At 44.3% G+C, this 9,896-nt stretch overlaps 1 protein-coding gene across 1 annotated transcript in view; it reads left to right on the forward strand.

Annotated features, from left to right (window-relative positions):
* The first annotated feature begins 112 nt into the window (after nucleotides 1–112).
* The window catches only part of bean1 (brain expressed, associated with NEDD4, 1), a 17,266-nt gene continuing 7,482 nt past the window's right edge, over nucleotides 113–9,896 (forward strand). The window contains exons 1-3 of the mRNA XM_053435852.1: nucleotides 113–254; nucleotides 8,850–9,089; nucleotides 9,250–9,529. Coding sequence (XP_053291827.1) covers nucleotides 8,850–9,089; nucleotides 9,250–9,529 — 520 coding nt within the window. The 5' untranslated portion in view covers nucleotides 113–254. The remainder of the gene's footprint in view (nucleotides 255–8,849; nucleotides 9,090–9,249; nucleotides 9,530–9,896) is intronic.

Consider the following 9,896-nt stretch of genomic DNA (forward strand, 5'->3'; position numbering starts at 1 on the left):
ACCCGAGGGGAGAGAGAAATCCCTGCTCGTCCAACGTCACCTGCTGTGGTCACGTCTTCATCTGACGAAGAGCAGAGGGAAGTACGGGCGTCAGTCGGTGGTTTGACCCCCTGCTGTGGTCAGACCACAAGCCACTAATTCACACCCGAGCCTGCCAAGTACAGTTTGACTGAGCGAGGGAACACCTGTGGGGATTCGGTTCTTCGTACCAAAGCAAAGGTTCGATCCTCGGCTGGTTTGGACTCTTCTCCCTGGTGAGTTTTCTGTTTTTCTCTTCGAGTGCACAGGTGTTTTATGGGTAGATAACGAGTCTGTTCAACCACACGTCTCACATCATTCCTTCTGAGTGCCGAATACGTAACCCAGATCTGCTTAGAAACCCCCCCCCGGGCCGGTCTCCCAGTCCCTCCGGGGCTGAGACGCTCATGAATACCGGTCAAACCGTCTCGGAGAAGCTGCGTAAATAACCTGAGATGATGGTGAAAAACCCTTAAAGGACAAGCTGTCACTTTTCACATATGCTGTGCCGATGATGTCCGACAGCTCGGTGTAGATCTGAATGCTGTAATTGAGCTGCTGCTGCTGCTGCTGCCCCCCCCCAGAGGCCAGACTGTCATTCCTGAAGACAGACGGCTGCGGCCATTAGGACGATGCAGGATGATCTCTGGACGGGGAGTGGGAGAAAAAAAAAATTAAGGGTTTTCAAGAGGTTTCCATATTATTGTGGTTGTCAAATAGATGTCAAGTTGAACATTTAATAGTTCCTGATTGATTTACAATTAGGAATAAGATCTGTGTGTTTCTAAAGAGCATTTACTGTAGAGACTTCAGGTTATTCATCTTCTTTCCGATGCATTTTGCCGCTTGAGCTCGTGTTTGTGACGATTTGCCGAGCGCGTGCTCTTCAGAACAGTTTTCTCAGCGGAGGTGGATTTCCTCTGTGGATCTTGATCCGTGGCCTCGAGGGACAGAGGTGATTTGATTTGGTTGTTACGTCGAAAAGCCGTTGATGCAACTAAACCCAGTGGTCTAATTCCTGGAGAGGGAACTGTCAGGGAAAATCCTCTGGGTGCCATCTGGGAGACTTCACCCTCCCTCCCTCCCTCCCTGTCTCACACACACACACACAGACACACACACAGACACACACACACACACACACACACGATTACAGCCGTTCGTTCATTCAGATACATGTCAGAGTGGTTGACAGGCTGTCCAGCTGTGGCGATGTTAGCTCGGCTGAAGTCTCTGATTACTACTGAAAGACCCAGTTACCATTTTTATTTTCAGTGGGTGACCTGTATTCTGTGTTTCTACCACATCTTCACATTAATATGTGTTTGAACAACTTTACATTTTTCCATACGTGCTTTGTAAAATCCGTTTTCACATTCAGATCTTTGTGGATGCTGAATAAGATGATAGATTGAAGGATTAAGATGAAACACTTAAAGGGGGGATGTATTGATCGCTGTAAACCAGTCATTTGGACAATTTGAACGTTTATTCATTAACGAGAACCAATCAGCACGTCCTGCAGTTGCAGTGTGTCTTTGTAAAAGGAGGCCTCAACAAAGGACCCTTGATTTTCAAGTTATTTTAAGAGTCCGTCCATGTGATCAGTCATTTTTATGGAGGAAATAAAATGTATGTTTTCCATTTTTAGGGCTTTTTCTTTACAATTTGATTCCATTTAGTTTGACATTGTGCCTCGAGCACAGATGGGCCCTGTCAGCCGAGCCAGAACCAATGAGGATAACAAGCTTTAAATGATTTTCAGATGACTGTGGGTCATTACTGTCGCTTCCAGAGCCAGCCGACATCATTCATACCCGGCTCGCTGTGATCAAATCTGATTCGTCTGATTGTGAAGGAAAATAGAATTAACTGAAAAGCGCTTGATCACCAATCAGAGCGTGATCTCACTCTGGGACATGACAGAGTGTTAGCGAGGACACCGAGTGTGTGTCTGTGTGTGTGTGTGTGTGTGTGAGTGTGTGAGTGTGTGCGTGACGAGGAGCGGTTGCTAGTGTGACTTGCTGGCAGATTGTGAGAAGCTGCTCTGTGATTAAACCTGTTTTAATCTCGACCACGCTATTCGGCCGCCTCACGACTCCGAGGCCGTGGGATCACTTCCCACGTACACAAATAAAACAAACTGTGAATTGAGGGTAAGTAGAGTTAAATAGTAAAGTCCACTAAATTGTTGGGAGAGATTTAGAGATCGTGCCGGGCTCACAGGGGCTGATCACCACAGTCATGATCCTGCTCCTGTTGCACATCCTGAAAGTAACGAGGACAAATCACACATCTGAACCTCGGATTGGTTCGATCCACAGAATCCTCTCATTTAAACAGGTTCGGCCTCAGGGGATATCAGAGCAAATGTCACGTCAGTCTGGCTGTTCCATTATGCAGCAGGCCTGTGCTCAAAATTATCGGAGAGGAAAAAGGTCATGTTATCATGAAGTTTAACACGGTTCTTCCTCAGGGGACCTTGACTTCACACCCAGCCGGCTTGTAGGGATCTCCAAACAAAGCTGACGTTGTTTTGAACTTGACATTTGACATTTTGGTCTGAGAGTGAAGGAGTTTCACTTGAAAGACAAAAGAGAGAGTCCAAAGAGTTCATCCTCTGGGGAGCATGCATGAGTTGTGATTTTAGATTTTAGGATATTTAAGCCTCATCATAGTGTGCTTTGCTTTTAACATAACCAACAAGACCTGTGAGGATTATACTCTGGAAAAAAGTGAATATGAAGATGAGTTATCTGCACGTTTTCACTCGTGTCTGTTTATCTGTTGATTGGTTGGTTTTTAAGCAAAACTGCAAATTATGGATGATTTACGAAACTCAGCAGAAGAATGAGTCCCATTGCATTTTGGTGCAGATCCAGATAAAAGGGGGGGATCAAGTAATTCTCTCACTTTCTTTATCATTAGACAACATTTCCATGGAACATCAGCATCTTCCTCCAACCACAGTCTCACCAAATGACACATCATCTTTGAGTTTGTGCAAAAAGAAAGTAAAAGTACACCTTGTTATCAAAGTATAACACAAAGGAGTTGCCATGTTACTCACTGTGCTGCCAATATCAGTTATCAGTTATATCAGTTTCTCTCTAAAGTACATATTCATCAGTCAGTTAAGGATTGAAGCCGTTTCTTTGGCTCTGACACATAAAGACCACGTCTCTAATATTTACTGAAACACTGGAGGTGTCGGTCTGGAACTAGATTCATCCTCTAATCACAAATTCACTTTATTTTGTTGCCGGGGAGGAGACGTGAGTCACTGTCTGACCCTCATTGAGATCTCGTTATTCAAATAAATAGTCCTGTCCGTGGTTTAAATAATTAAAGAAAGAGGAGGACACGTCCACCATGAGACGTCAGGATGTGATGCACGACGTCCAGACACTCGGACACAGGAGGAATGAAGCAGAGACGGATTTCGTCACGGGGGGAATTTTCACTGATGTCTTTACAACTCGCAACAAAGACTTTTCGGGCAAACTTCACTGACCCTTCAGCAGCCGCCAGGATTCTGAAGGCTTGTTGACTTCGTTTCTGAGCTTTAGCCTTTGGTTCATGGCAAACTAGGTCAGACCTGTCTGCCAGTCTCACAACATCCCGGAGAATGACAACTGTATCTGCGTGTCTGTGTCTGCTGCTCGGCTTCTCTCTGCCCGTGGACAACGTACAGATGTAATTACAGATATTCTCTGCCTGTTATTTATTTCTTCACACCTCGGAAAGACTCCTCTGATAAATTGTGTCGTAAATAACTCGGTATAATCCTGTGTGTGATGAATACTTTCTGAAAGGAGCTCTCAGTGCAAACAAAAATTATATATAATCTTATTTAAAACAACATTTAAGTTAATTTACTTCTTATCCTGTCACTTCCCACACATCATTTGATGACCTATACTAATTAAAAAGATTTAAAAAGTACACAAGTTAAAGTGAACAGGGTTTATAAATGTGTTTATCCTTCTCACCTTCGTACAAGGTGTTCAATCTGCTTTTGAAAGGTGAAGTGGAGAGAGTGAAAGGGGGATGAAAAAGAAGAGAAGGTGAGAAAAGGAAAAAAGCCGTTCTGATCCACAGGAGACAGAAATAGACTTTGTGGAAAAAAAAACAAGATGCAGTTTTCACCTTGAGAGATTGAACGAGGGAGAAAGTGGAGTTTGAGTTGAGCTGAAAAGACGGAGACAACGGACAGGAGACAAAGTCAAGAAGGAGCGAGTGGACGGAGAGAGAGAGAGAGAGAGAGAGAGAGAGAGAGAGAGAGGGGGACAGACAGACAGAGTGACGCAGGCTCACATCAAAACCTGAGACTCGGGAACAGAAGCAGAAACAGGACTGAATACCAGGAAGGGTGTGTCCACTCACTAATGATGCGTCCTCATTAACTGACCCCAGAAGACATTGTGTACACACTTCCTGTTGCTGATAAAAGGGGGGGGGGGGGGGGGGGGGGGGGGGGGGGGGGGAGAGACGCTGGACCTTGAAGGAGGAAACGCCATTTAAAAAAAATGCCCTTTTTGGGAAAATGTCCCCCCTCTTGAGTGACGAATCGAGATTATGATAAGTGTGAATAACACATTACTGTACAGGACACGTACAGTCACACAACAGGTGGCATGTGACAGGTGACACATTGTTGTCTCACAATTAAGAACGTCCCATAACTTTGAAACACATTATAGTGACTGTAATATTCCACATGAATACATATTGAATACAACTACATCTGAGGCTTTTTATTAATTTGTCTTAATTCAGGGTTGTTTTCACATCATGCACTTGGTCATATATTGATGATTGTATATTATAAAATTCTGTAATATCCCACAATGGATAAAACCCCCAAAACATGAAACAGCCATTACAAAGTTCTAATGGTTCTGGGTTAAACATGTTATTTAACATAAATCAATGTTATTGAGGCAATCTTGAATTTTACTGCCAACAGGAACTTCTAATTCCCTCAAATCTGATCTCAGCTCTCCACAGAACAGTTTTTAATTAAGTTGGAATGATTTATACTCTTGTGTGTTGCACAGTTTGATCAGAGGAACATGTCCGACTGAAGACAGCAAACCAATGACAGTGATCGACTCGTTTAATTTAACCTGTTGATGAACTGAGTGACTGGTTCATGGCCAGTAGCACTGGTCGACTTGTTAATAGCACTAAGTCTCAGTGTGTTAAACAGCTTCAGTTGTGCTTCAGACAGACTCGGCTTGTTTAGTTTTATTCCTTGTCAGTCTTCTAAGTGTTAATGTCTTCTATAGTTTTGTGAAGCTGCTGCTGCGTGAGAACGTTTGTGTTCAGCTCTGAGGAGATAACTCTGTTTGTCTAGAGGTTGTTGAGAGGAAGGATACGACTGACCCTGAAACAGGGTGATGAGAAGGACACAGTGAGGACACAGTGAGGACACAGTGAGGACACAGTGAGGACACAGTCAGGACACAGTGAAGACACAGTGAGGACACAATGAGGACACAATGAGGACACAGTGAGGACACAGTGAGGACACAGTGAGGACACAATGAGGACACAATGAGGACACAGTGAGGACACAGTGAAGACACAGTGAGGACACAATGAGGACACAATGAGGACACAGTGAGGACACAGTGAAGACACAGTGAGGACACAATGAGGACACAGTCAGGACACAGTCAGGACACAGTCAGGACACAGTGAGGACACGGTCAGGAGACATTCAGGACATAGACAGGAAATATGACTGGTGTCAAACAGAAGCTGTGTTTCACTGTGAAGTACAGGAGAGGAAAAAAACTCTCAGGGGCGGATCCAGGGGGAAATCTGATTGGCCCCTGAGGTGCTGCTGTCCAGTCATGACAAACAACTGGTAACACAAATTAAAGAAAGATATATTGGAGTGAGTGATATATCGGACACCTGAGACAATTTTATTTCAATGAAATTAATAGAATAGACAACTATTAGGTAACACTTTATTTGGGATGCATGGAGGATGGGAAATAAAACAAGTCCCACTCATCTTTCCTAAAGTTAAGTCAAATAATATCACATAATTACACACAATAGGACCTCCTCTTGTTATCTGTGTGGGTCAAACTTCACAAACAGGATTTAGGAGAGGAAAAATTAATCCACTCAAAGAATTTGGGGCAAGTGATTGAATCAGAGCTCAGACGCTGCAACGCAAACATTAAATTACATCAATGCATCAAGTCAAATCAATTGACACCTTAAGTGATGCTTCAAACTAATAAAACTCTAAAACACAGAGGATAGTGAGAGAAGGTTTGAAAAATCATTTCTCTTTGGTATTAAATTTTAATGTCAGCGTGATTGCTTTTTGTTTATTTCCAGTTTGATGGGAACCAGAGCAGCAGATGGTTATTGGCTATAGCATAGCAGTAAATTTCAATAAAAGAAGATGCACTTGTGTTTAATTAATTTACCCCTGAAAGGAAATGAAACAACAACGACAAAAAAAAAAACACAAGAGGGAAAAAATCAAACCACAAAACAAAAGGATGAGAACTAAAGGACTGAAAACCACAGTAGAGTGTTTGTTGGAGCTGGTTTGTGGGGAGCCGTGTGAAGAGGTCAGCGCAGGGCAGCACAATACCAGATTAGGCCATTAGAGGGGGGACGACTTTGTGTCGGCATAATCCCCTCATCATAATCTCTCTTTCTCCCTCCCCGCCGCTAATGGCTGAGAGACAATAAGATGCAGTAATCTGTCCACCGGGACGGAGATATCTGCCGGAGTACAGAGCACATATAGACTCAAATGTTTTGAAGATTAGTTCCCTGGCATTTCTGCTTTATTAGATAGTGGGGGGGAGACAGGGAGGGAGGGAGGAGGGGGGGAGGGGGGGCAGGGAGAGATGGAAGGAAAGAGTGGGCTCCAAGTTTACTAAAGAGCTGGTGTTTGTGTCTTTTATACATTTTTACTTTTGGTTAAATGTTTTTAAAATGGCTTTGAGGCAGAAAGAGCTGATGCAACACAGAGAAACTTTCAGATCAGATCCACAAACCAAAAATCAGATTCCACCAAATTCACACTTTGAGATTAAGTGTTTGTTAATTTGGTTATGCTTTCTTAGATTAGATATCTAGATATGGACGTCTCAAATTCAAATACAAAAATGAAGACAAAAAATCTTGTTATTATTATTGTGATATGTATTAAATATTAAGCTCCAGTCAGTCGAGGCTTGGACTTTAATCCAGACTGTAATATTTCAACCACAGGATTGAGTAACATGACATTTTCTACAGATATTAATTTCCCCCAGAATCCCACATGTTCTCCATAGCATCACCAGCAGGTCAGACTTTAATACAGTTAAACATTTCTAAGCTAAAATTATGGATTTGGCTCAAACATTGAGCACTGATCATGGTCCCCAGAGGAGGACTTCCTGTTACTCTCATGAGACGTGTGTCGTGTTTTGGGAACTGGTGTAAAACCACGATGGAATGTCTTCCTGATAGTCGTGTGCCTGGGGGGGGAACTCGGTTCTAGAGAATTGTCCCATTGCTCCATCGTTCAGTCAAACTTTAATCTGTATTAGTTTGGCTTTGTTTATGATCAACGTTTCATCCTCACAAAGCAAATAGAATGTTCCACTCCCCCCCCCCCCCCGTTCTCCACATGATGGAGAACAGCGCTGCCTCAGAAGAAGAATGTCTGTGCTGCAGTGCAATCCACACTTTGGGAATAAATCCACTCTGTTATAGGTTTTACTCTGATCTGAGGCCAAAACACAGAAAGTGGTTTTTTACAACTCGTGTTCTACAAATCGTCGTGTCCTACATTTCAATGATCTGGAGCTGAAACAGTGGAAATCACTTTGTTCGTCTTATGAAGCAATTTATCAGGAATGTGTGCTCTCGTTTTGTGTTTTTTTTTGTTTTTTAAGCAGAGCACGTTGTGTAATGTCACGACAAAAAGTCGATCCAGATTCTGGTGTTTGTTGTGGAGCGAGTTCACTGTGTTGCCGCCCCTTGTTGTGCAAATGCAGCGGATTTAATGAAACACAGAGGAGGCTGCGTTCCCTTTCATGTGTTCTGTCAGAGCACGAACGTATTTAAGTATAAAATTCATGTAAAAACCAAACAACTGAGCCATTATCCCAGATTGAGTCAAGACGGGGGGATAAACCACAGAGCCGTCACTTCTCCACGCCCCAAAGTGCTTTCTCCCTTTTCCACAATTTGTACCAAAACAAAATACTGATCAAATATTCAGAATGTCAAACAGTCCCCGTGTGGAGACCGACCTTCCTGGTGTCTGATGAAGACGGACGTCCTAAGTGGTTTTAATGTCAGCTCCTCTCTCCGTCTCTCTCTCTCTCTCTCTCTCTCTCTCTCTCTCTCTCGTGCAGCCCCAGTGGGTCAGGACCCGAACTGGGTCACCGGCCTATGTTTAATAGATCCCCATACGACCACAGTGTCGATACGCTTTCAGCACAGGCCCCATGATGAGAGGCTAAATGTTTCATTTGGGTCCCAGGCTGAAAAGGTTTAACGGCCCTGGTCCTCAACGATAGCTAGACCTCGAGCTCCGCAGCAGACTGGGGGGGGGTGGTGGGGGGGCAGCGAGTCCTTGGCCTTCACTCTGAGTCTCACCCTGGCACAGAGAAGGAGGTCTGTCCACGGCTGATAAGTGGTTTTAATGTGATCTTCTCTCTCTCCTCTCCCTTCATTTTCCTCGCTACACCCCCCACATCTCTTATTCCCGTCTTGCCTCTTCCTCCTCCCGCCTCATTCACTCCTTCTTGTCCAGCCCCCCCCCCCCCCCCGCCACCCTCGTTTCCCTGCCGCAGATGATGGCTTGGCTCCAGCTGTGGACCATGGGGCTCATGGCCACGATGGCCTTATCCGTCTCTCTCGCCATTGCGGAAGTCTCTGACCTTCCGGTGGCGGAAACAGAGAAACAAGGCCTCGTCGGAATCGTGAAGAAGGAGACGCATCCCGTCCTGTTCAGGGTGAAGAGAGCCTGGATCTGGAACTCGCTCTATGTGGAGGAGGAAAAACCTGCACCCATTCCCTACAAGATAGGACAAGTAAGTTAACGCTCAACATCTTGACCTCGCTGTGGGAAGCTGTGCGTGAGTCTGCTCCACTTCCTCGACCCAGACTGATCTTTAAACTTTCACTACACTCCTTCCCTCATGTTGGAATACCAGACAAATCAACTCAACTCTTTTTTCCCTTCTTTCACAGCTGAAGTCCACCCAGAAAGTGGAGGTGAAGAGATTTAGGATAGAGGGTGAAGGAGCGAACACCATCTTCACCGTGGATCCGAAAGGAGACCTGTACGTCACCAGCCTCCTGGACCGAGAGGAGAAGAGCTCGTACCATCTGGTGGCCAAGATGTTTGACGGGAACAACAAGCTCATAGAGGACACTGGAGAGTTTATTGTCCAAGTCAATGACATCAACGACAACATCCCAGTGTTCCCCAGAACGTACAATGGGTCCATCATGGAGAGGTCCGCCATAGGTGAGTAGGGGAACTGGGAAACGAGTGGTTGTTTGGGAAAGTCTGTGGGTGATACCAGGTGGAAAAGAAGTTTTAAATAGACTTAAAAGTAAGATATACCTGATGCTTTGCAAACTGAGCCTGACCCAAATCTGACAGGTATTTTGTTTTTTGTCCAAACCCAGCTTTTGCATATTCAGTGTGAAAATTGAAGGAGATAGCCCAGCCAATGTGAATATCACTCTATATCTAAATACTTGTAAATATCACTTACACGCGCAGCCAGAATTCCAACAGGTTTCCACACGCTAACTCATAGACATCAGTCCCTTAATAAGCCTGATTCATGAATAATTCCACAGGAATAGGTGAAAAATAAACTTTCACA

The sequence above is a fragment of the Pleuronectes platessa genome, chromosome 12 (genome assembly GCF_947347685.1).
Source record: "Pleuronectes platessa chromosome 12, fPlePla1.1, whole genome shotgun sequence".
NCBI lineage: Eukaryota > Metazoa > Chordata > Actinopteri > Pleuronectiformes > Pleuronectidae > Pleuronectes > Pleuronectes platessa.